Source organism: Eulemur rufifrons, chromosome 20, assembly GCF_041146395.1.
Source record: "Eulemur rufifrons isolate Redbay chromosome 20, OSU_ERuf_1, whole genome shotgun sequence".
NCBI classification, from domain to species: Eukaryota; Metazoa; Chordata; class Mammalia; order Primates; family Lemuridae; genus Eulemur; species Eulemur rufifrons.
In genome coordinates, this window is record NC_091002.1 from 5,191,535 (window position 1) to 5,217,190 (window position 25,656).

Genomic DNA, 25,656 nt, shown 5'->3' on the forward strand with positions numbered 1-25,656 from the left:
GGCACACACAGTCCCAAGACATCTCCGGATGTGCAGTGTAGAGCAGAGAGCACCAGCCCCCCTTGGCACCGGTGGGTCTGACCCATCCTCAGCCTTTCCAGAGATCCAGGGAAGTAGCTGCTCTGGGCACCTCAGACATGGCTTCAAGCTGAAACTTTGTCTTTCTGTGGGCACGGGAGGCCAGCCTCAGGGCCGCAACTTGAGGCTGCCACTGACTACCCTTGACATGAACACAGTGGTGGCCGATAAAGTAGACCCTGAAACCACAGGGTCCCTGGAGTGAGGGCATCAAAGCAACTTTGGCAGAAGTTGGTATAAATAGAGAATGCCTACCCATTGCCCCATGTGCAGACAGGACACAGAGGGCTGGGAAGACTCCAGTGTCCCAAAGAACGCAGCCCCTTCAGAACTCACTCTCCCTGCAGCCAGTGGAGGCCACATCCACCACTGCATGTGCCAGGGCTTGGCTGGCCCACTGCTGGGGCTGGGCCCCTCCCCGGGAAACAGGTGAAAAAAGACCCAGGTGGGCCCTTCTATACTCGAATGGGGTCAAGATCAGGAGGGTCTTGGCCCAGTCAGCCAGTGCCTCTCAAGGCCATGTCCTGGCTGTTCTGCTCTGGTCAGGGCCCCGGTAGCTACAATGGGAACCTTCCAGAGTGCCTCCCGGCACACAGCCCCAAGAGCATGCGGCATCCCTGCCCCAGAGCCTTCTGAGCTCCCTACAGGCTGAGGCCCCTCCAGGGACACTCAGGCCCATCACTGGTGCCACCTGCATGAGGTGGAAGGCTAGGAAGACTACTCAGCCATTAGGGACCCACCCAAACCACTGGCACCCTCTCCCCCGTCCCACTGAGCCCCTACTCCCATGTAAGTCCCTCCTAGCTCCCCAAGTCCCTTCCCTGTTTCAGCCCCTCCCCTGAATGAGCTCCACCCCCATCTGGACCCCACCCTATCTGCGCTCTTCCCCCATCTGAGCCCCCTCCTTGTCTGAACCCCACTCCCGCTGAGCCCCTGCCCCCCAGTCTGAGCACCCTCCCCTATCTGAGCCCCAGCTACCTGATTCCTACCCACCCCGAACCCCCCAGCTCTCCCCTCTCCCAGGTACCTCTAACATGCTATGATCTCAGGGTCACTGCCTATTGCAGTAAAGAGTTAACCTTGCCAAAGTAGACCCAGCACTTTGTCCCCAGCTCCTAGGAGGGAACCTGGAGTGTCCCCCAGGAGGGGCTTTAGGCTCTGCCAGACAGTCAACAACACAATGTGGTGTGATGTCATCTTGGGCCACTGGGATCAGACTGACTGCAGAGGGGCAGGGGACTGAGGGCCCAGACCTGCATGCCTGACCCCAAGAAACACCCTGGATGCTGGGGCACAGGCCCACCTTCCTGGGTGGCGATGCCCCAAGCACTGTTGCCCAGTGCTGCTGCACACCGCGCTCTGGGCAAGGACACCTGGATCCTGCCCCACATCTCTTCCCTCAGTTGGTTTCTGTCTGAACCCTTCCCCTGTCCTGAACTGCATGGGGATACCAGCTTTGCTGAGCTCTGTGAGTCCCAGTGAACTGCTGCATCTCCCAGGCTGAGAGCCCCAAGAAAGCAGGACTGTGGGGCTGGGCCCTCCCTGGGGAGTGGGACCAACATACCCACCTCCACTGTAGCTGCTACTGGCAGGGCCTCCGGGCAGGGGTGGCCCTCGGGATGGCACGGCATTCCCATGGCTTCCATTCTGCTCCAGGAGCTGTGACGATTAAAACCAGAGAAGTCGGTTCCTGAATGGACCTTGGCAAGAGTCAGAGGTACAGTCCCCACCCGCCCAGGTCAGGGAGAGAGCACGCGGCACTTGCACCCCACAGCCCGTCCTCTCTACCTGGCTCATTGTAAAGTGCAAGGAAAGGATTTCCCACAAGTCTGAATAGTCAACCTGACCCACAGGGTAGGTCAAATACAGATAAACCTACACAGGCAACCCATGAGAGACTCAGCGTGTCTGCCTCACAGTGCCCTCTGTCCTGGTCCCACCCCTCAGACCTGCAGGCTACAGGCTCTGTCCCTCTTCCTCTGTCCATTCCTTCTGAATCTGCTCAACCATCATAAGCAGACTCGGCGCCCCCAAGTCCTGGAGCGCTCTCTCATCTCAGGGCCCAGGCTCTGGGGACCATGTGGCTTGCAGCCTCCTTGGGAGGCGGGGGTGGGGCGAGGCTAGAAACAATAGTATTTTTACCTCCCCTTGAGTTCAGCCCCGCTGAGGACTGGTATTTTTTTTTTTTTTTTTTTTTTTTTTTGAGACAGAGTCTCACTCTGTTGCCCAGGCTAGAGTGAGTGCCGTGGCGTCAGCCTAGCTCACAGCAACCTCAAACTCCTGGGCTCAAGCAATCCTCCTGCCTCAGCCTCCCGAGTAGCTGGGACTACAGGCATGCGCCACTATGCCCGGCTAATTTTTCTATATACATATTTTTAGTTGTCCATATAATTTCTTTCTATTTTTAGTAGAGACGGGGTCTCGCTCTTGCTCAGGCTGGTCTCGAACTCCTGAGCTCAAACGATCCGCCCACCTCGGCCTCCCAGAGAGCTAGGATTACAGGCGTGAGCCACCGCGCCCGGCCGAGGACTGGTATTTTGTGGTGGGCTCGGGCAGGGGTTTGATGTTTGCCCCCCAGGTTCTCATCTAGAAGCACTAAGAGTAGAGTGCTCAGGCGCAGCTGACCAGGCCTGCGTCTGTGCAGCAGCACCTCCTGCCCCACAGCACCCCTGCGCACCCAGTGTTCCTCTGCAACCTCTGGGGAGAGTCAGCAGGTGTTTTCTGTGAAGGGCCAGAGAGCAGACGGGATGTGGCAGGTGCCAGCCTGCCCTGCTGCAGAGCAAAGCAACTGGAGCTCCCTCCCTCCCCACCTCCATTTTCTCTGAAACGGATTCCCCCACCCCACCCTTGCCCCCAGGGCAGCTCCTTGACTAGGTCTCCAACATCAATTCTCCAACTGCAGAGTACCTGGCACCTTAACATGCTTCTGGCTCCCAGGCTGGGCACTCCCTCCACTGCAACCCCCAGAGACCTCGGCCAGCAGAGGGAGGCACCCCCCGAACATGCTCACTCTGCCCCCTGCAGCCCCCGGCCCCCAGGCCTGTGTATCCACTGCCACCCCAGCAGGAACTGCAAACCCTCAACTCACCCCAAACCGACCTCCTCTCACAGGATCCCCTGTCCGCAGATGAAGACTCAGGTCAGCAACTTTGACCTTTCCCTCCCAAGCCCTATATCCACCCCTCGGCAACAGTAGAGCCAGCCCCTCACAACCAGCTCCATGCCAAGGGCCCTGGAAAGTCCTGTGTCCAGCTACAATGGAGTGAAAGGATCCAGCTGAAAAGTGCCTGAGATACAGGAATTGAGAGTCTGTGTCACTTAGCAGGGTCTCCTGGCAGAGGCGCCTAACCCCACTGGGGAGATGAACAGCAACAAGGAAGCTGGGCAGCTGGAATTTATGGACAGAGTAACAGATTGGAGGGCCATGGGGCAGGGTGGCGCTTGTTTGCAGGGGGACTCTGCAGGCCTTTGGGGCCCTGCAAGTCCTCACCTGAGCCCTGAGCCACGTGCACAAGTGGTGGTGGCCGGGGGGAGACCAAAGACACTCAGAGACCCCGCCTGTTCCCCATGGGTACGGGCCAGACCTCAAGCCTGCTTCTGACCACAGGAATCTGGTAAAGGTGATCGCCCGCCCACCCTTGGCCTGGTCAGAAAGACTGGGAGGGCGTCTTCTGGCCATGTTGCACTGATGCCTTCCTGGTCCACCACTTTCACAGAGCACGCAGATGTGTGGGGCCTCAGTCCAACAGCCTGCCAGGCCCTGAATGCCACCAGCAGCCATGGGAGCCTGGAAGTGGACCCTTCCTAGACCAAGCCTTGAGACAGACACAGCCCAGAGACCTCGAAGTACAGGACCAGCTGACACATGCTGGGATGCTTGTCCACCAGATTGTGAGACACAAAAATAACTCACACTCCATCCAAAGTCAGAGGAAGAACTACCAGAAAGGAGCCTACAGAGCAACCCTCATGGCTTTTATGGGCTGGGGACAGTGCATCCAGAGTGTGACTCCAGAGATGCTCTTCGGTCCTGACCCTGAGCTGCCATAGGGCCCCTTCCCCACACACTGGCTACAAGCCCTCAGGGGCCATGACACTCCATAGTGAACTGGGCGTGAGGTCCTCAGGGTGATGTGAGAACACCATTACGAGCAACACCTGGAGTCCAGTGCTTTACACAGCCGTGACGTCCTCACCTCTGTGATGGGTGACTTGGGGTTCACATTCCTGGCGGCCGCAATCTCCTGCAGCTGGTGCACAACCTCGGCAATGGACAGCCGCTCCTCTGGGTTGACCTTCAGCATGGCACCTGCAGCAGCGGAACAGTGGCATGAGCTCGACCTTGCATTGCACCATGAGCCTAGGGGTCCCCAATGGGATGGCACCACCTGCTCTCACAGAGGTCACAGGGCACCAAAGGGCCACTCACTCACATACTCACTGACTTTAAAAAGCAAGTGAGGGGACAATGAAGGAAAGAGCAACAAAACTGAATCAAGTCATCAAACTACCACTTAAAGCACAGTAATTTCACCCAAGGGTGAGCGGATGAGAGCTCTGTTGAAAAGCCCCCCACCAGGGACGCTGTCAAAACAATGGCAACAGGTGCGAGACATGGTAGTGCCAGCCGATGGGCAACACCCACAATCTAACAGGAAGGCTGTCCCCCAGCCCCTGCCCCGAGCATCCACCACGGGGACTTACGGATGAGGTCATGGAAGACAGTGTACCGAGTGTCACTCAGAGGAATCGCATACTTCCCATTGACTATTCGAAGTTTCGCTCCATCCTCAAAAGGATGGTGCTGGAAGCACAGCAGGTACAAGATGCAGCCCAGGGCCTGCGGGGAAAACAGAGGCTGAGTGCCCAGGGCTGGCTCGGATGAGGACATGGGATTGCGCTGGGACACAGAGAAGCAGCTGGGGTGGGGGCTCCTCCCATGGGTTCCAACTTTTGTTGGTTTTATGGATGAGCCAGACTTGGCTGTGACATACAAAGGCCAACCTAGCTGAGAGAGCTAGCAACAGCCCTCCCCACAACATGGAAAGCCTCGATTTTTCCATCCTTATCCACCACAAAAAATTATCTAGGTTACAGTCGTAAATAAACTTCAGACTCTTATTTTAGATCAAAATATCCCTTTCACAACTAAACGGTTCTCACATTCATGCATTTGGGCTCTGGGGCTAGTGGGACGCCAGCACAGACCTCGCTGTGCAAGAAGCAGACGCCCATCATGCCCGGTGGTGGCAGAGCAATGCCAAAGCAATGCAGGAGACGGGCTCTGCCTAGGCGTCCTTCGGCTGCAACACTACACACAGAGCAAAGGAGCAGAGCAGAGCACACAGCAACGAGGCCTGTAGGGTCCGTGGAGGATTTTCACAGAATAAACCCTGAATGAACTATCGGGCTCTTCTGGTCATTCTACCCACAACACCCAACTATGGGAACCCACAGGAGGAAGTAGTGGTTACTTCAACATCAAGATTTTATCCAGCCAAGAGTAAAAGTTCACACGGGGACACCTGACAGAGCAACAGCAGGGGTGTCTTCCTGCTGGGATATGTGCTTGGGGCAACCAAGACATAAGCAGCTAATGAAGACACAGGTGGGTGCCCATCATCTCACACATCTCAAAAGACAAAGGTTTTCAACCTAGGACCCCAGGAACAGATGCAGCATGTCCACGTGGGCCCACATGGGGCCCTTATAAACCCTGAGTGGGAAGTCCAAGGTGCAGGGGCATAGGTGCTTGGGCCCCTGTTCCCCGGTGAACGCTGGTGGCTCTGGCCACACCAGGGAGGGAACAGGAGCACAGTGTGTGGGCTGAGCTCTGCCATGGAGTGAGAGGAGAGCCCAGGAGCACCACAGGGCATGATGCCCACCCAATGGCCTTGGGGGGGGGGGAGACTCCCGGGCATTAGGCCTGGCCCTTACTCAGGCAGACCCAGCCACACAGGACTCCTGGGTCAACTTGGTTCAACACGAGCACACCAACCAAATGAATTCTACTCAAGTCATCTCTGCAAAAAGTAGTCATGAGTGATTCTTAAGAAGATGAAGAGAAGAGAAAAGAAAAAGAAATGATGAAAGAGAAAGGAGGCCAAGGGGACCAGCTGATTCTCAGTCAGAGGAGACCAGGCCGCAGCTGCCCAAGGCCAGGACAGACACCAGACTCCACTATGCGTGGGCCAAGGACAGGGTCTCCTTGGGGGACTGAGCCAGGCGCTGCCAGGAGAGGCACCAGCACCTCACCCAGATATCCTGCTTCTCGCCGATCGGGAAGTTTGAATACAAGTCTATGATCTCTGGCGTCCTATACATGGGTGTTGTGTTCCTCGTGATCTGAAGAAAAAACAGATATTTCAAAGGAAAAGTTATATGTGAGCAGTACTTTTTATTTTCCATCAATGCCCTGCAACTTTCCCAAGTGCATGGTGCCCTTTCCTCCTGTACGTTCCAGAAAGACCTCAGGGCCCTACTCACCACCTCCACTGCCCTTTCCCTTCAGATTAATTTCCATGAATCTCTCATGGCCTCCCACATTTAATAATTAACTATGCCAAAGTATTCACCTGCCATACATTTGTTTTGTTTGTTCAGTAGAGGTGCGTCACACTTAACACAAGAAACCTACTCCAGAACAGCTGCCAACAGACCAGCTTTTGTGAGCCACATTATTCTACTACACAAAAAGAAGTGCTACATTAAAAGAGGCTTCCAGATGAATTCTAGTGGAGGACACAGAACACTTCTACAATGGAAGAAATAATTCAACCAAATTTACATGGTTAGTTCAGGTTTAAAAACTGAGAGACCCACAAACATACAGAAGGGGCTTGTGGGTTGCACACCCACATGGAAAAAGAGAATCTCAGTGCACGGCAAACACACGAACACCAGCCCCAAGTCTGTGGATTCACATGGGAGCAGTGGGCAAACAGGCCCCTGTAGTTACACCATTAAACAGAATGAGAAAACAAGAACAGAGACTAAACTGTCCTCTGCTTGAAGATCTGCTACTCAAGAGTGGCCACACTTAGGATGGTGAAATAGCTGAAAACCAGGAGTGTGGGTGCACAAGGACATGGGCTCGTGCAGAACTCAGTGCCCGCAACCCCAAGACAGAGCACAGCAATCGACGAAGAGTGGGTGAGAGACCCAGGAGGAAGAACCAGGGAACAGTGAGGGGGCTGCAAGGAGTGCAAGCCGGGGGCACCAGGCGACTCAGTGCCTTCCCACCCTGCTCTGTCAGCCTGACGCTGGTCTAAAAAACAAAGTCTGTTAACGTAAATAAATGAATAAACCCAAATGTATTTCAAAAGAGTAACAGAACCACACTGAAGGAGAAAAGGAATAATCCCAGGACTTCTCAACACAGGATCTGACAGCACATCCCTGGTCCTGGCTGCTGGTGGGGGAAGGAGAAGAGTTACTAGGTTATTACGTATGGAATGTCTGATTTCCCTAAGTACTTTTTTTTTTTTTTTGAGACAGAGTCTCGCTCTGTTGCCCGGGCTAGAGTGCCATGGCGCCAGCCTAGCTCACAGCAACCTCAAACTCCTGGGCTCAAGCAATCCTACTGCCTCAGCCTCCCGAGTAGCTGGGACTACAGGCATGCGCCACCATGCCCGGCTAATTTTTTCTCTATGTATTTTTAGCTGTCCTGATCATTTCTTTCTATTTTTAGTAGAGACGGGGTCTCACTCTTGCTCAGGCTGGTCTCAAACTCCTGACCTTGAGCTATCCTCCCACCTTGGCCTCCTAGAGCGCTAGGATTACAGGCGTGAGCCACCACACCCAGCCCCCTAAGTACTAAGTTCAACAGTTGATATCTCTGACATTTCACTTTGATACTTCTTGCTTGTTGTTGTTGTTTTTTGTTTTGGTGAAGGTACATCCTGATTTGGCTTGTGATTATCTTTCAAATTTTTCTCTTTATGGTAATTTTTGTGAAACCATGGATAAGTCCAAAATTCATTTTATTTTTTAATATGAGTGCTGTCGTGGAACCAATGCAGTGCAGACAGCTCAAAATATCAACGAAGTGTTTGGGAAGGACGTGGCTAACGAACGCACAGTATGTCGATGGTTTGAGAAGTTCCGTTCTGGTGATTTTAATCTTGAAAATGAGCCACTCGGTGACCTGAGACCAAGGTGGATAATGATGAGCTGAAAGCTGTAGTGGAAGCGAATCCATCTCAACCTATGTGTGAATTAGCAGCAAGGTTTGACGTTACTATTCCAACAATATTATACCATTTGAAACAAATCAACAAGGTAAAGAAGCTGGATAGATGGTTTCCACATGAATTAAATGAGCATCAGAAGAGAAATCATCTCGAAGCTTGTCTTTGTTTGCTGTCACGACATAAAGGTGAACCATTTCTTTTTTTTTTTTTTTTTTTTTGAGACAGAGTCTCACTCTGTTGCCCAGGCTAGAGTGAATGCCGTGGCGTCAGCCTAGCTCACAGCAACCTCAAACTCCTGAGCTCAAGGGATCCTCCTGTCTCAGCCTCCCGAGTAGCTGGGACTACAGGCATGCACCACCATGCCCGGCTAATTTTTTCTATATATATTTTCAGCTGTCCATATAATTTCTTTCTATTTTTAGTAGAGATGGGGTCTCGCTCTTGCTCAGGCTGGTCTCGAACTCCTGAGCTCAAACGATCCGCCCACCTCGGCCTCCCAGAGTGCTAGGATTACAGGCGTGAGCCACCGCGCCCGGCCAAGGTGAACCATTTCTATACCATATCGTTACGTGTGATGAAAAATGTATTCTTTCTGACAATCGCAAGCATTCGGCACAATGGTTGGATAAAGATGAAGTGCCGAAACACAGTCCAAAACCAAATAGTCAGCAAAAAAAAAGCTAATGGTGTCTGTCTGGTGGTCCAGCGCTGGTACCCACTACAGCTTCATGAAACCTGGTTGATCGATTATGGTAGATGTCTATTGCAACCAATCGGATGAAATGATGAGAATGCTTGCAATGAAGCAGCCGACACTGGTCAATAGAGAAGGGCCAATCCTCTTGCAAGACAATGCTCACCTAAGTGTCCAACAAACAATACTGCTCAAACTACAGAGGCCGGACTTGGAAACTCTCTGTCATCTACCGTATTCACCAGACCTTGCACCAGTCGACTACCCCTTTTTCCAGGCTCTGGACCATTTCTTGCAAGGAAAAATATTCAGTTCTCAATAAGCTCTGGAAAACGCCTTTCATGATTTCATCACCACTTGCTCTCCAGGCTTCTCTGCTGTTGGCATAAGCAAGCTACTGTTAAGAAGGCAAAACTATGCCGACAGTTTAGGTGCATACTTTGATTAATTGTACTGCTTCTTCTTTGAGATATAATAAATTAAACTTTTGATTCAAAATCGGACATTTCATATTTAATGACCTAATATAAAGAAACCCTGAACTTGTGCTTGGGTTTGTTTTCTTAGTGCCGCAGGCGGTGACCCTGAGATTCTGCTGCATGCGGATACTGCTGGCTGGGTCTGGGCTCTCACCAAAAAGGTAGCCCAAGGGACAATCTGCCAGTTTCGCACCCTTCTGTCTGGGTCTCTCCCTTCAGGTCACACTCGGGCCCCACCCACGCTGTCCTGAGTTGTGCAGGGGTCTCCTGGATGGAGCTGCCAGGTCTCCCATGAAGATATATTTCTAAATAATTTTTTTAAAAGTAGCCATATTTGGAAGGATAAAAAAGTTCCAGAATGGGCAGTGGTGATGGTTGCTCAACACTGTGAATATGAATGCCACCAGAATGCATGCTAACAACAGGTTACAATAATAAATTTTGTTATGTTTTACCACAATAAAAAAATCCAAGAAAAAAAATGGCCATAAGACATTCAGAGCCAGATCTGGGAGGAGGATGACCTGAAGTACAATCTTCCATCTGACTTGCCTCTGTGCCCACAACCAGCCCCACAGGCAGTCTGGAGCCAGACTAGCCCCTTGGACTCCGGTGTGGTGTGGTCCCCGCTCAGGTCTTGGCTTACAGGGACACACTGCACGCTGGCGCAGACTCCCAGTGGGCCAGAGAGAGCCCATGGAGAAAGGGACGTGGTGGAGGGTGACATCCATGCACAGAGGCCCCACTGCTCCCCTCACCTCTTCCTCCACCATGGCTCGCTTCTGGGCGCTCCAGCTGTAGTCAGGGTAATGTGAGATGGTCGTGGCACTGCCAAAGTCACACAGCTTGATGGTCCCTTGGTTACTAAGCAACAAGTTTTCAACCTACAAAATTCCAGAAGACAGTCCTTATGAACTTGATGCAGACAGAGCCTGGATTTCAGGAAAAACAAACAGGACATTAGACAGGACCAGTGTCTTAGCCCAGACAGCCCCGCCACTTCAAGGCCAGGGCCAATGAGCTGCCAGGACCACCCTGAGGACTCGGAACAGGCCTGCAGTGCGTTAAGTGTGGAGTGTGTGTGCGTGTGTGTGTGCACTCGTGTGTGTGCCCAGCTCCACACCCTACCAGGCAGGGGTGTGGAGGGGCTTTAGAGTGGGCGCCCGCCTGAGAGGCAGGCCCTGAGGGTGCTGGGGATTTCACACAGGTCAGCAAACGGGCCTTCCTCAAAGGGGAGAAATGCAATGTCTTAAATTCTTTCTGATCAAAGTCAACATATATACATTTTAAAATGCATAATTCAGAAAAATAAAGGGAAGAAAGCTAAAAATCAACCATAAATAAAGATAATCCCAATTAATAATGTTGGACACACAATGAAAGCCTTTAGAAAACGCAGATGACAAGAAAATTAATATGCCATTTATAGCTACATTAATTATTTCATGAGCCTAGGAATAAATCTCACAAAAAATGGAAAGAAGACTTTCTATGCAGAAAACTATAAAATAACTGGGATAAAATTTTAAATCCAAACTAAACAGGGAGCTCCATCATGCTCCTAAGAGAAAAGGTACAATGAAGGCGGCCCAGAGCTAGGAATGGCTTTTGCATTTTTAAATGAGTAGTGGCAGAAAAACCCAAAAGACGTGTAGTTCGTGACACATGACAGTGATATGAAATTGTGACGTCAGACCATAAAAGAAGCTCTACTGGCATATGGCCACGCCTACCCATCTCATGCCGCCAAGCCCACTTCTGTGCTCCCACAGAACTGAGGGCCTCGGCAGAGACTGTGTGGTCTGTAAAGTCAAAACTTATTTAACTCTGGCCCTTTATAGAAAAAAAGCTGTCAACCCCTGCTCCACGGTGAGTCATGGTAATTATAACAAAATTCCCAAAAACCTTTTGGGTGGAATTTGACAAACTAATTCAAAAATTTACACAAAGAGCTCAAAAGGGCCACAACAATCTTGGAGAACCACTTTTAAGCCTGATTATGAAGCTCTGGTAACAGAACAAAGGAGCTCAGGTCCAATGGAAGAACCCAGTGAGTGCCACCAAGACAGAGCCCCAGATGTCAGACTGTGAAAGGGTGGGAAGGCCACAGTCTGGGTGCAGCAGGTCACACCTGTAATCCTGGCACTTTGGGAGGCTAAGGTGTGAGGGTCGACTTGAGCCCAGGAATTCAAAGTTATGGTGAAGTATGATCACACCACTGCATTCCAGCCTGGGCAACAGAGTAAGTACCCTTTCACTAAAAAAAAAAAAAGCAACCCACAAATCTTTCACAAGACAACATGGTCTTCTGATCTATGAAAGGTTAACAAGTTCTTCAACAGACACAGACAGCACAAACATGATGCAATGAGTAGTAGAATGTCCTAGCTTAAAAGAAAGAACATTGTCATCAAAGGATACTAAGAAAGTAAATGTACCAGCCACAGAAGAGAAAATGTTGGCCACATATAACCAGCACAGGGCTTCTAAAAATCAATAAGAAAATGCAACTGAAGAGAAAAATAGTCAAAACACTTTAACAAGTACTTCTCCAAAGAGGAAATCCAAATGCCAATAAACACATGAAAAAGATGGTCAACTTGATTAACAAAAGGAAAATGCAAACTAAATCCACACGCACCCACAGACCTGCTGAGGGTGAAGAGTCTGCAGGGCCGAGGTCAAGCTGGTGATGCACACGCACCATCCAGCCCAGGACACCTGCTCCACGCACCAGCATGCCGGACAAGGCTGTCCACAGGGTCGCCGTAAACCAGGGAAGTAGAGTGGACACACACACCACCACAGCAAAACAGATGAACACAGTGAGGTGCGTTCCCATGATAGACACTCTGGGAAGTATGGGCCACACGCAAGACGCGTGACTTAAGATCATAATGCTGAGCAAAAGAAGCCAGACACGAAGGGATGTATGATGCATGTTTCCATTCACATCACTCCCCAAAGCAGGAAGAGTAGGTTACACTGAAGCGTGCAGAGCTCACAGCAATAAGGAAAGAACATAATTACTTAAAGTGAGGGAAGTGCCACCTCTTGTGGGAGGGAGGGCCCCGGCTGCCAAGGTTTCTGCCAACTCACCACTGCAGTGTTGAGGGGCACTTCCCACTAGGAAGACAAGCGATGTCAGACTGAGGCCAAGCTCACAAATACTGATCCTTTACTAATTTCATCCTTTTTGCTTTTTATGTTCCTTAAAATATACACACATGTCTGGGCGCGGTGGCTCATACCTGTAATCCTAGCACTCTGGGAGGCCATCGCTTGAGGTCAGGAGTTTGAGACCAGCCTGAGCAAGAGCGAGACCCTGTCTCTACCAAAAAAATAGAAAAATTAGCTGGGCATGATGGTGCACGCCTAAAGTCCCAGCTACTTGGGAGGCTGAGGCAGGAGGATCCCTCGAGCCCAGGAGTTTGAGGTTGCAGTGAGCTATGATGACACCACTGAACTCCAGCCCGGGTAGCAGAGTGAGACGCTGTCTCAAAAAATAAAAACATAAACCAGACAGGTCTTGATACCATAAGAAAATCCACCACTCAGAATCTACTTAGGAAGATCCACCTTTCAGTAGAATCACCACCGCCTGGAGCTGTGGCAATGGCCCCCACCACGCCCTCACTTCTCCATGTCGGAACAAGGCCTCAGCACGTCAGTTTCTGGAAACCAGGCATGCTTGGAACCTCAAAGCAACTTGGAGTGCTGGCTAGAATGGTTAAAAAACAATAATAGCAAAATATAGAAGAAGAAACAGAAGAAACGAAGGAGAGGGAGCAAGGGAGGGTAAGGAACGAGAGGAAAAAGGTCCTGACATCACCCAGGAGCAGGCAACACAGTGGCATTCGTGGCCACTCATGAAGGGGCACGATCAAGGGAGGGGTCCCGGCCCTAAAGATTTCAGGGCATCTGTCCAACGAGTCACCCTTAAACTCTGGCTTTCTAGGTCTCTCCAAGTTCGGGGCACAACTGGAAAAGGTCACACTCACCTACAGTTCAAAAATCTAAATGAAGATGCCTTCCCTGTAAGGTAAGATTCCCAGTGACAGGCAAAGTGGAAGAAACCTACCCCTAGCCAGAGAACACAAAGGAAAACTGCCTTCTGGAGCTTTGGCCCCAGGGGTGGGAGGTGGAATGAGCCTAAGGAGGAAACAGAACCATGGCCGCAAGGGCTCCGAGACACTCACTCAAGGGCACAGGGTGTCGAGGCCTAAGCTGCAACTCACACTGTCCCCTGGGTCACCCAGGCAGCCTTGGGGGCAAACAGCAGTGGATGGCTCTGGGTGTGGGGCCAGGTGGCTGTCTGGGTGGAGAAAGGGACACCCCACCTCACATCACACAAAGTCAATTCCAAGTGGACGAAACCCCTGACCCAGGAAAGCCAGGGTCAGGGGTTACCAAGGAGTAGGGTCTGAAAGGCAGCTCCTATTCTCTGAGAGACACTGTGGGGGCGGGGACCTCACAGCCGGATGCCCCTCTGCCAAGGGGCATAGGGGAACCGATGCCAACGCAGGGCTTCCACAAGTGGGCAATGCTGTTCCAGGCTGACGAGGTCTGAGGGAGACCACGCTTGGGGAATGAGGCAGGCTGGGGACAGATGGGCAAGAGAGGACTCAGATTTTCACTTTGCTGGGGGTAATGGTATTAGGGTTGTAAAAGAAATGTCCTGATTTCCCAGAGACGTGTACACAGTAACTGGGTAATTCTTGCAAGCCTTTGGTTTTGTTAAAAGATACAACCAACAGGGGGATGGGAGGTAAAAACTAGGCCACAAACCAGGAGAAGGTATCTACAGCACATATAACTTAAAAAGGATTATAGAATATACAAGGAGCGCTGATGAATCAAACACACAAGCTGATAGAAAAAAGAAAAGAAGGCAAAAAACAAAAAGGAAGTTAACTGAAGAATAAGACACTAATGACCAAACACAACACTCAACTTCATTAATAATCAGGAAAAGGCAGAATCTCAGTATGTGATTCGGCACTACCCACCACAGGATGGCCCTGTGGGGTGTATCCATGGCACTGGCAGCAGTCTCGACCCCACGGGCACAGCCACAGCCAGAGCACCTGCAAAGTGGGACGGGCAGAGCAGCCCTTACACGCAGACGTCACGAAAGCTCCCAGACACCACCCCTCAGAGATGCGTCAGACTGAGAAGCCCAGCGTGACGGGCCAGTCGAGGAGGGAATCTGCCCCTAACCAGGAAATGGAGCACGGGGCATAGGAGGAGCAAGGGAGCTCTGGCCGGAGTCCAGCAGGCAGCTTGGGGCCCACTGAAGAGCACCCGCCTTCCTCCCGGTTCCAAGGGGCTGAACCAAGGGAGCACTGCAGGGTCCAGAACCACCCCAAGGGCTACAGGAACGGCATACAGTGCTAACAAAGGACGGGGTGCTCAGTGAGCAGGAGCCAAGGAAGCCTCAGAGGGTACACCCAGAGGTGTGTGCCCTCATCCACATTCTGATGGAGACCACAGTGAGCCCACACCAGTACAGGGACCAGGAGCCCGAAACGAAGCCCCAGGCAGAGCCAGGAGGCAGCCGGGGGCCAGGGCACCCTCCACTGGGAGCTGACGGCTCCCAGCACAGCGGACCTCTGTGTGGGCAAAGTTCCGTGAGACAGGGAGACACAGAAGGGGGAAGCTTCTGGAAAAGTAATTTCCAACATAAGAAGCTCTTACACACATCTTTCCAAACTTCTCAGGTGAAATGATCACAAAGCCTTGCTTGCCAACAAGCTCCGACATCCTAATGTTGGACCAGTGGTACAAAGGCATCCCAGCAAGCACGTGTTGAATGAAGTTGGTACCTTGAGATCTCTATGAATGATGGGCGGCTTTTGTTTGTGCATGTGCTGCACTGCTCTGCACGTCTGATAAAATATCTTCAGAACCGTATCACACGACAGAGGACCTTTAGATTCACTTTTCTTTAAAAATTCCACCAGCTGCCCTAAAAGAGACAATTAAATTCACATCACCATGGAGCTATCAAGGCTATGCCCTCCCTGGACAGCAGGCTACAGTTCCAGGTGTAGCTGCCTCTTCTGAGGTCAGGCTGTGCGCTCAGCCCGCCCACCCCGGAGTGCAGCTCCAGGGCCTTTCCTTCGGCTGGGGCACGAGGGTGCTCACTGCAGCCCTGAGTGTAGGACCACCACCCAGTGGCAGGGATGGGCACGCAACAGCCTCAGGACAGCACAACGAGCACAGCAGTCAACTCACAGAGCCCAGAGAGAGAACTGCTGCTGCAGCTACATAGAGGAACCACAAGAGCTGCTGATAAAATAGCTACAAATGTTTACAACTAAATCAGGCATGTTGCTAATAGTAACTACAAAGAGAAATGACTGCAAATACACAAATTTTTCATTTCTCTAATGAAATACTCACTAAATGGTGATTTAACCCTCTGACATAAAGTTTCAGTAACTGTTATGTACGTGACACTGAACATGTAGGCTGTGTATGTGACCAATGTTGGGTACACAATCAGGGACCCACCCTGCTGGTCCAGGGACCTTCCAGGCGCCCTCGGCCCAAAGAAACCAGGGATGTCAGGCCAGCCAGCTCTGCCAAGCACAGAGCTGAGAACCCACTAGGGATGCAAGCATTTGTGCTACCAGCTGGCCTGGCACTCCCACTGACACTCAGACCCAACCTGTCCTGGTCTCGCCGTATTCCTATCCTGGCCTTGCCCCAGCTGTGGTGTTGTGGCCTGGGGCCTCTCCATTTTCTGCTGCATCTTCTCAGCCCACAGACCAGTCCACAACCCTCTGCTTGGCATGCTCCATGCCCCTGACAACCAGCCACCCATCCAACACCACAGCCAAGGCCGACACCAACGCCCAGGGCCCCGCCCACTCTCTCAGTGACCTCGTCTCCCTGAGCTCTCCTCCAGCCACACTGGCCCCTTCCTGCCCCTGCCTCATGACTCCCTGAGCTGGGAAGGCCTCCCTCCCTCACCTCCCATCTCTACCACCCTCCCTAAACGTGCACCCCTTTCTCCCTGAACCCACTTTCTCCCTAGTGTACAGAACAATGCAACCATTGACTCTGACTTGGGGTCGGCTTCTGGTGAGTCGCTGAACTCCTAGTGCCTGCATGCAGCCACGCCAACGGACATGCTTCAGTGAGGATGGTTCACTCTAGGTTCTAACTGCGCTTCAGTGGCAACTCCCATAGCCTCAATGCTTTTGCAAGTTTTATGATGACATAGGGAACGTGCACGTGAGCAGGTCTGGTCTCACCACCACTCAGACCTGGGTCCCACCTGTTGCCTGTGTGCCCACAGCACAGCCCACACAGACTCCCCTTGCTCACCACCGTTTCCACCTGGTGCCCCAAAGACTCCAGACCTATGTCTGACTGGCCCCTCCTCCCCTCCCAGCCCTGCCCTGGCTCTCAACCTCTGCTGCTCTGAACCTCTCAGCCCCCCAACCATACCCAACCCTCAGAGGAACAGGGGGTCCTCGGAAGAACAGGTGTGCTCTCAGGAGGAGTTAACAGGGGTGCCCTAGGGAGGAGGAACAAAGGGCCCCTGGGGGAACGGGGTACTCAGGAAGAGACAGACAGGCCCAGGTGAGATGGGGTCCAGACCCCAGGGGCCAGAATAGAAGTGACAACTGACTTCGACACTCTCAGATGTGGGACGAGGAGGAGCCGGCAGAGTGAGTCAATATGGGTGGTGTTAACTGGCCGAGTTCAGTAGCTCATTCTTGGTGAGAAATAAAGGAGTTTTTAAAAAATAAACACTCTGCATGTGGCATAGCTGTGGACAGGGAGCTGGCCCTTGGAGGGTGTTGGGAGACCTGCCCAGCAGGAGGGGTCTGTGGCACATCTCAGAAGCCCTGTATCTGCTGCCACACAGGGGCCCTCTCATCCCTCCCATGTCCCAGGGGTCCCGAATGCTCCCATACCAGGCCAGCCTGGCTGGCACAACTATGCTGTCCACAGCCCCCTGGCACCTGACTGGCCAGCCTTGCACGTGCTCCCGGACAGGCAGTCCCAGGCAGCGCCCCTGCACAGCTCATGCATGCGTTGTTCATTTACCTTATGGTAACCCTAACTTTGGACACACAGCACCATCACAAGAGGTGGGGCTGGGCTGCAGGCTTGAGTCCCAAACCCCAGCAGGGACAGCGCTTGGGCACGGGCTCTAGGCCCTGTTTCCTCCATTCCCTTATTACTCCACCTTGGGAAAGAGCCAGCTGAGTAGCTTCGATTCTCACCTAATCCTACTCAGGCCTTCTAAAACCAAAATATACATCATGCAAACGCTTTCTGACATCCCTGATGACGAGCAAGGGAGTTGAGGAACATGTCAACCTCATCACGAGCAATCAGAGAACAGGCTGGATGGACAGGAAGCCCCATCCAGCCTTGATCCACGTGACCCCAGGTGAGCCGGGGAGGGAGGGCCTCTCAGAATCCCAAACACATGCTCCGACTCGGCCAGCCCCAGCACCCCTCTCACAAGGAGCGCAAGCCTCACACAGCAGACACGCTGTAGTTCCAGAACACTCTGGTATAGAAAACCTGTGAATGAAAAACAGGAGCCTGGCCACGCTGTCATGGTGCATCAAACTGAGGAAACTACACAGCCTCTACGACAGCATGAGATGAATTTACTGGCATTTACCCAATGTAGTAATTTTGTTTTTTTAAAAAAGGAAACATATATATAATAAAATCCCATTTTATAAGCATTTATACCACTTTGTATTGTTTGTATTTTTTCAGCAAGCATGTATCCTTTTGTGATTAAAAATGATAATAATGAATATCCATGAAGTGGGAGACCCCACGGCGTCTTGAACTGGATGAATCAGCACCATCGGCAGTTTTAGCACCTTCCCAGCTCTACGAAAGGCCTAGGAACACCCGAGTCCCAGGTCCAGACACCATTCCCCACTGGAGGAGTCCAGTGCCACCCAGAGAAAAAAGTGAAAAACAAAAAGAGACTCAGGAGATATCACAAGCAACTGCAACATAGGAACCCTGACGTGGCCCCGGTGTGGGGACAGGAAAACGTCACAAAAGCCATTTCAGGGACAAGGGGAGACATCTGAACATGAACGTGACACTACCTCACATCACAAGGATTTTCTCAGGTGTGAAACAGACTACAGTTACAGTGGAAATGCCCCTGTTCCCAGGCTACACAGTAACAAAAGCGCTTCTGGTATTGATGCCTGCGACTTGTTTTTAAATGGCTCAGCAAGCATATGGAGAGAAAGAAAGCACCCGTGGGAAATGTTACAATCTGGGGAAGCTAGTGAACAGCAAAACGGGTGTCCACCATGCTTCTTTCAAGTTTTCTGTAGGTGTAAAATTTAAGAAAAGTGAGAACACAAACAAACATCCACACAAGTGTCAATCCGAGGAATTAATGCCACCTCCATTCCTTGATGCCCAGGACCTACACCTGGACAACTGCGGGGACATGCACTGGGGACTGCCAGCAGGGCCTGGGCTGGGCTGGCTGGCAGAAAGGGCCAGGTGGGGCCTCCAGGCAGAGGATCTTAGTCAGGCCCAGGGGCCAGCAGGCAGCCAGCTCTCAAGCTCTCAGCCTGGGCATGCTAGAGAGGAGACCCTGCCCGATAAGGGCCCTGACCTGGGTCATCCACAAATGCCATGTAGGAGTGTGCATCAAACATTCTACCTTCTGTCTAAGCCAACACAGGACCCCTCAGCACAGGGACTGCCCCTCTTCTCTCAGCACTTTCCTTGTTCAACACCTACACAGTGAAGGCCCAGCTCCCACCCGGGCTGTTGCAGCCTGCACACCAATGAGGGAGACGGTGCCAGGACGCCCTGAAGGTGGCATGCCTCTCAAAAACCTCCTGTTAAACAGCTAGCCAGTTCTTTTCATTAAGATCATTTTGAGAGAAGATGCTGGGACTATTTTACAATTGTTTAAACACGTTAGGAAGCAACGACTTAGTCTCTACAGAATGTTACCTTTGCAGAGCTCTGTGAGCAGGAGGAACTCAGCCTGCCCTGTGTCCGACTCTTCTTTTCCTATTGATGCTGCAGAACAAAACTGGACAATATTGGGGTGGCCGGAAAGCTTTTTCTGCAGGTGTCTTGTTAAAGGAGAATGTGCATAACCACGTCCATAATTCTGTGCACTTAAAAATAAATGTATATGCTATTCAGATACTAAAGTTCTAGTACTCTAATTGAATCACCTCACAATTTTAGCACACCAGAGCAGAAAGGGGGGGAGAGCAGGTGGAGGACCACGAAAGGCAAAGGAGTCAGGAGGCGTAGTGGCAGGGCAGGGGTGACTCAGACAGGCACACTGGCCACACACACCTGACTGCGGCAACACCAGTGTCCATCCTGCACCAGGTGGAGCAGGCAGAGGGCCCGTGTGGGGCTACATGGCAAGGAGGCTGTGAGGAGTGATCATGTCTCCCTAAACATTGGCTCAGGTGGCCTGCAGGCTCTCAGAGTGGACACAGCTTGTAGAAGAGAAGCAGAATGATGACAGTGAGGGCAAGGCTCCACACTCAAGGAGGATGTGTGGCAGCGGGTGGCAAGAAAGGCCCGAGTCCTCCATCACGGCAGGGGCCCTGGGCAACGTGAGCAGGAGCGGCTGATAACAGCTCTCAGCCAGGCCTTCAGAGGGGCCGGCAGGGGCAGGATCTCCTGTGCTAACTGGCCCATCCCCTGGGCATTGAGACCTCATGTGTAGGAATAACAACCCCATTCCCAACACTTTTGAATCTTTTACTATTAATATTAAACTGGGAGTAAAGAACAGGGGGAAAAAACCACCTTTGCACTATAAATTGTTCGGTAAAAGCACAAGGCCAATTTACTACATCAAACAGAGCATCACTGAGCTGGCAGTCACAGCGTGATGCAGGCCTGCGCCCCGCTAAGTGACAGTGTTGGCTCTTGGTTCCTGGGAAAAGGATACCATGAAACAAACTTCTTGAATGATGGCTCTGTTCTTTTCCTCTTCATTGGACAATAACCGCTGTATCAGGAAATAGCACACAAAAAAGATTAAAGATTGTTTATCCGTCCACTTTACATAATGCCTTATCTCAAACATAAACATCCAAGAGAACAAATGCAATGTGTTTAAGAGAGATTAACCTGCTTACCTGTTTTAACATTTGACCTGTGCAAAAACTGAACAGGAGGTTAGAGATCCCTGAAAGAGCTTTATGATCAGAAAAAAAAGAGAAAAAGCAAAAAAGGAGTCTTTACTCCAAACAGGCCAGAGAAAAATAAGACAAACAAGAAAAACGAGAGGAGATGCTTGGCAGGGACATGGGTATACACTGCAGACCGCCAAAACCAGGCCCACTCAAATTCACTCTTGAAGGTGGGGCCACCTGGGGCACCCCACCTCTAAGCTGGGCCTCTTGTCATGTCTCAGGACAAAAACAGGACCACTCAGCCCAGCACACAGGTGGTATAGACAAAACCTCTGCCCCTGTCTCACCACAACATCTATATACAAATGTGCCGTGGACACATGTTTTATATGTGTGGCTCCTAAACTCCTTATATTTGTAGAACCCCTATTTTGGCAGATGGAAGCCAAGATGCCATGACCCGACTGTGACATCACCCTCACTCCTCTCTCCAAGGCAGCCCAAGCCCCAGAATGAAGGACGCTGGGCCCAAGGGGGCCCTCAACCCCAAGCTGGAGGCCATCGCTTCAATGGCGTTCTCTGAGAACACAGCATCTAAAACTGCTGACAGCTTCGCCATCAGAAGAAACAAAATAGGACAAATATATACAAACAGTAAAAAAGAAACAAACTAAATATTAATAATAGGGATAAGTCTTTGAAAACACTGTCAGAGATTTCCTTTAAAATAAACCAAAAACCCACATAAAAATGTTAAATCATCCTTTATTACCTTTAATGCATATTCTCTGCCACTTCCCAGATCTTGAGCTTCATATACAAATGCAAACCCTCCTGGAAATTAAAAAAAATCCTTATCAGTTCAGTGCAACAATTTTTATTTAACATATTCAGCTAAAAAAAAAAAAGAACACCTTTACTCAATAAAATACAAACTGGACTTGTAGCTGTGGCCAGCAATTTGTTTTCCAGAAAAACTAACGGCCCCAATTTACTTACCACTGCATTTTACATGTTCTGCTTAAGGGACAAGAAGGAAATGAATCTAGTAACAGAGATTAATGACAGGGGAAAAAATAGATAAAATCAACAAAACCAAAAGTGTTTTCTGAAAACAAATAAATGAAACTGATATTCTAGATAGATTGATGCAAAAAAAAAAAAAAGAGCGAACAATCGATAGAGGACAAACTAGACCCCACTGCCCTAATGCCCCCAAAAGACATTAAAAGTACAGATTAATGTCACTCATGAATGTAGACCAAAGAATTAACAAATCATAATTCTAATAAAATAAAACAAAATATTGGCAAATCAAACCCAACAATATATAAAAAGGATAATATGCCATGACTAAGCAGAATTGGCTTAACTTGCTTAGCTTTTGTTAAAGCTTCCCACAGTGAAAAATCATAGCATAAAATTAAAAACTCTCAGCAAACTAAGAATAAAAAGAAAATTCTTCATTATATCATTAAATATAATGCTGCTATATCTATAAATGACCAACAGCAACATTATACTTAATGGTGAAAAATCAAATGTATCCCTCTAAAATCAGGAACAAGGCGAAGATACGTGTGCTAGCCACTGACATTCACTATTGTATGAGAAGTTCCAGCCAGTGCAATCCGGTAAGAAAAAGAAATAGGCCAGGTGCAGTGGCTCACGCCGTGTAATCCTAGCACTCTGGGAGGCTGAGGCAGGAGGATCGCTTGAGCTCAGCAGTTCGAGACCAGCCTGAGCAAGAGCGAAACCCCGTCTCTACTAAAAAAATAGAAAGAAGTTATATGGACAGCTAAAAATATATATAGAAAAATTAGCCGGGCATGGTGGCACATGCCTGTAGTCCCAGCTACTCGAGAGGCTGAGGCAGAAGGATTGCTTGAGCCCAGGAGTTTGAGGTTGCTGTGAGCTTGACGCCCCGGCACTCTAGCCCAGGCAACTGAGCGAGACTCTGTCTCAAAAAAAAAAAAAAAAAAAAAAAAAAAGGCTTGCACATGACTGTTCACAGTAGCCTCATCTGTAATAGCCTAAAACTGGAAACAACCCAAATGTCCACCAAAGCGTGAATGGATAAAAAAATTATCCATACATGGAACACCACTCAGCAATAAAAAGGATGAAACTATTGTTACATGCAACACATAGATGACTCTCAAAATAATTATGCTGCGTAAACAAAGCTAGGCAAAAAAAGAGTACATATGTATGATTTCATTTATAGAAAACTCTACAAAATACAAACTAATCTATAATAATGGACAGCAGATCAGTTGTTGCCTGGGATGTGGGTGCAGGGGAAGCAGAAGGGAAAGATTACAAAGGGGAAGGAGGGAAATTCTGGAGCTGATGGATATGTTCACTGCCTTGATTACCGTGGTAGCTATATGGTATGTGCACATATGTATGTCAAAGCACTTTAAATATGTGCAGTTGGTATATCTCATTTTTACCTCACCAGAGCTGTTAAAAAAATTAATAAATAAATCTGTGGGGAAAATATAGATAAAAAGATATTAATGGAAATCTATGAAATAGAAAATGAAAACAGATGGCTCCACTATTCTATCAAACATTTAAGGAAGAAATCACAACAATCTCATAAAAAATCACCAGTAAGACAGAGCAGGAGGAAAGAGTTCCTAGCCCATTTTTTCAGGTCAGTGAAACCAAAACCAGAGGAAGCTATAAAGACAAAACTATAGATCAATATCACTCATTAGCACAGAAACAAAAAATCCTCAGGAAAATACTAGCAAATCGATTCTGCCAAAATGTAATAAGAGTAATACATCATGACCAAGTGTGATTCATCCCATGAATGCAAGGTTAGTTCAACATTTAAAATCAACCACTGTGGTTCTGATTAACAGAATAGGGAATACTGATTCATCTCCATAGGCACTGAGAAAGCATATGTCAAAATGCAAAACCCATTCATGATTTTTAAAAAATAATATAATAAAAAAACCCTCTCAGCAAACTAGCAAACTTCTTCAATCTGAGAAATGGCAACTACAGGGCTGGGCGTAGTGGCTCACGCCTGTAATCCTAACACTCTGGGAGGCCGAGGCGGGAGGATTGCTCGAGGTCAGGAGCTAGAGACCAACTTGAGCAAGAGTGAGACCCTGTCTCTACTAAAAAATAGAAAGAAATTATCTGGACAACTAAAATAAATAAATATATATATATATATATATATATAAAAAATTAGCCGGGCATGGTGGCACATGCCTGTAGTCCCAGCTACTCAGGAGGCTGAGGCAGAAGGATTGCTTGAGCCTAGGAGTTTGAGGTTGTTGTGAGCTAGGCTGACGCTATGGCACTCTAGCCCGGGCAACAGAGTGAGACTTTGTCTCAAAAAAAAAAGGAAAAGAAAAGAAATGGCAACTACACCAGCCTGAGCAAGAGCGAGACCCCGTCTCTACTAAAAAAAAAAAATAGAAAGAAATTATATGGACAACTAAAATATATATAGAAAAAATTAGCCGGGCATGGTGGAGCGTGCCTGTAGTCCCAGCTACTCGGGAGGCTGAGGCAGTAGGATCGCTTGAACCCAGGAGTTTGAGGTTGCTGTGAGCTAAGCTGACGCCATGGCACTCACTCTAGCCTGGGCAACAAAGTGAGACTCTGTCTCAAAAAAAAAAAAAAAAGAAATGGCAACTACAAAAACCTACATCTAACATGAGTCTTAATAGTGTTTTCTTTCTAAGATCAAGAACAAGGCAAGATGTCTGCTCTCAGCACTGCTATACAACATTGTACTGTGAATCCTAGTCAATGCAAGAGAACTAGAAAAATTAATAGAAGGCATAAAGATCAGTAAGGAAAACTAAAAAAGAACACAGAATTTCAGTTAGGAGGAATAAGTTCAAGAGATCTCTTGTACAACATGGTAACTATAGTTAATAACAATATATCGAATGCTTGAAAAATGCTACAAGTGGATGTTAAGTGTCCTCATCACAAAAACAATATGTGAAGTAATGTATAATTAGCTAGATCTAGTCATTCCATGATGTATGTACACTTTAAAACATCATATTCTACATAATAAATATGTACAATTTTATCTGTCAATTTAAAAAATATCAAACATGAAAAAGAAAGGAAGAACTAAACTTTTCTTATTTTCAGACCATATAATCATAGATGTAGATGATCATAAGGACAGTACCACTGTGTGTCCTCAGCAAGGCTACAGGTCCTCCTGGTCTCCCTCCCCCACTGGCTTTTCCTCAAACACACCAAGCCCACTACTGCCCATGGCCTCTCCACTAACAGCAGGCCTGGAGGCGGCACCCTGACCCTTGACGTTTGTCTACCTGTTCCCTCTTGGACCTGATCTCCCCACTTTTGAGGGGCTTTCCCTGACACCCCGCTCATCTCAGCCACTCTTTATCCCAGTTTTGTTCCTCCTCCACCCTGGGAGGAGAACACAGCAAGAAGGCGGAGAAGGCACCATCTCTGAACCAGGAAAATGGCCCTCACTGACACTGAATCTGCCGCCAGTGCCTTGATCTTGGACTTGGAGCCCTTCAGAACTGTGAGAAATAAACTTCTGTTGTTTATAAGCTACCCAGTGTACGGTATTTTGTTATAGCAGCCCAAACAGACTAAGACATACGTCCACATCCCATGCGGATAGCGTGTAACACAGCAGGAGTCCCTGGAAAGGAGGAGGCTGAGCACAACAGGAGGAAGGGAGAGTGGTTTGACCCTGATAGTGACCTCCCCATACGTCAACAGAAAGAAACTACAGACGTAACTAACACATGCTACAAAGATCCAGCTGCAGCACAGAACATGAAGGGGCAGTGGCCCTGAAGGATCTTAAGGGCAATATATAATATAAATAACCACTCAGCTCCAACCCAGACACCCCAGACGGCCTCCCAGACACGGCTGCAAGCGGCTCCCCATCTCCCCCATGGTGGTAACTAACCTTGCAGGGCTTTTCTCCTTTTTAAAATAAATGAACACAGTAAACAAGCATGCTGTAACTTGACTGTCACCTTTATACTCCAGACATCTCCTCCCAGGACATAATGCACAGATCACCTTGGCCCTGGCAGGGATGC

General features: G+C 49.5%; 2 protein-coding genes across 7 annotated transcripts in view; one reads left to right on the forward strand and one right to left on the reverse strand.

Annotated features, from left to right (window-relative positions):
* Window positions 1–25,656, reverse strand: part of GAK (cyclin G associated kinase) — a 68,118-nt gene that overhangs the window by 37,566 nt on the left and 4,896 nt on the right. For 5 of the 6 annotated variants that reach the window (XM_069496176.1, XM_069496175.1, XM_069496177.1 and 2 more), the window contains exons 2-10: window positions 21,345–21,406; window positions 20,386–20,445; window positions 19,419–19,533; window positions 15,269–15,411; window positions 10,202–10,327; window positions 6,334–6,423; window positions 4,783–4,918; window positions 4,275–4,387; window positions 1,647–1,737 (exon numbers count right to left, since the gene is read on the reverse strand). In XM_069496176.1, the coding sequence (XP_069352277.1) occupies window positions 1,647–1,737; window positions 4,275–4,387; window positions 4,783–4,918; window positions 6,334–6,423; window positions 10,202–10,327; window positions 15,269–15,411; window positions 19,419–19,533; window positions 20,386–20,445; window positions 21,345–21,406 (936 nt within the window). The remainder of the gene's footprint in view (window positions 1–1,646; window positions 1,738–4,274; window positions 4,388–4,782; window positions 4,919–6,333; window positions 6,424–10,201; window positions 10,328–15,268; window positions 15,412–19,418; window positions 19,534–20,385; window positions 20,446–21,344; window positions 21,407–25,656) is intronic. The other variant, XM_069496179.1, reaches the window with a different exon arrangement.
* The window catches only part of MAEA (macrophage erythroblast attacher, E3 ubiquitin ligase), a 400,167-nt gene continuing 379,384 nt past the window's right edge, over window positions 4,874–25,656 (forward strand). Inside the window, exon 1 of the mRNA XM_069496200.1 lies at window positions 4,874–4,879. Coding sequence (XP_069352301.1) covers window positions 4,877–4,879 — 3 coding nt within the window. The 5' untranslated portion in view covers window positions 4,874–4,876. The remainder of the gene's footprint in view (window positions 4,880–25,656) is intronic.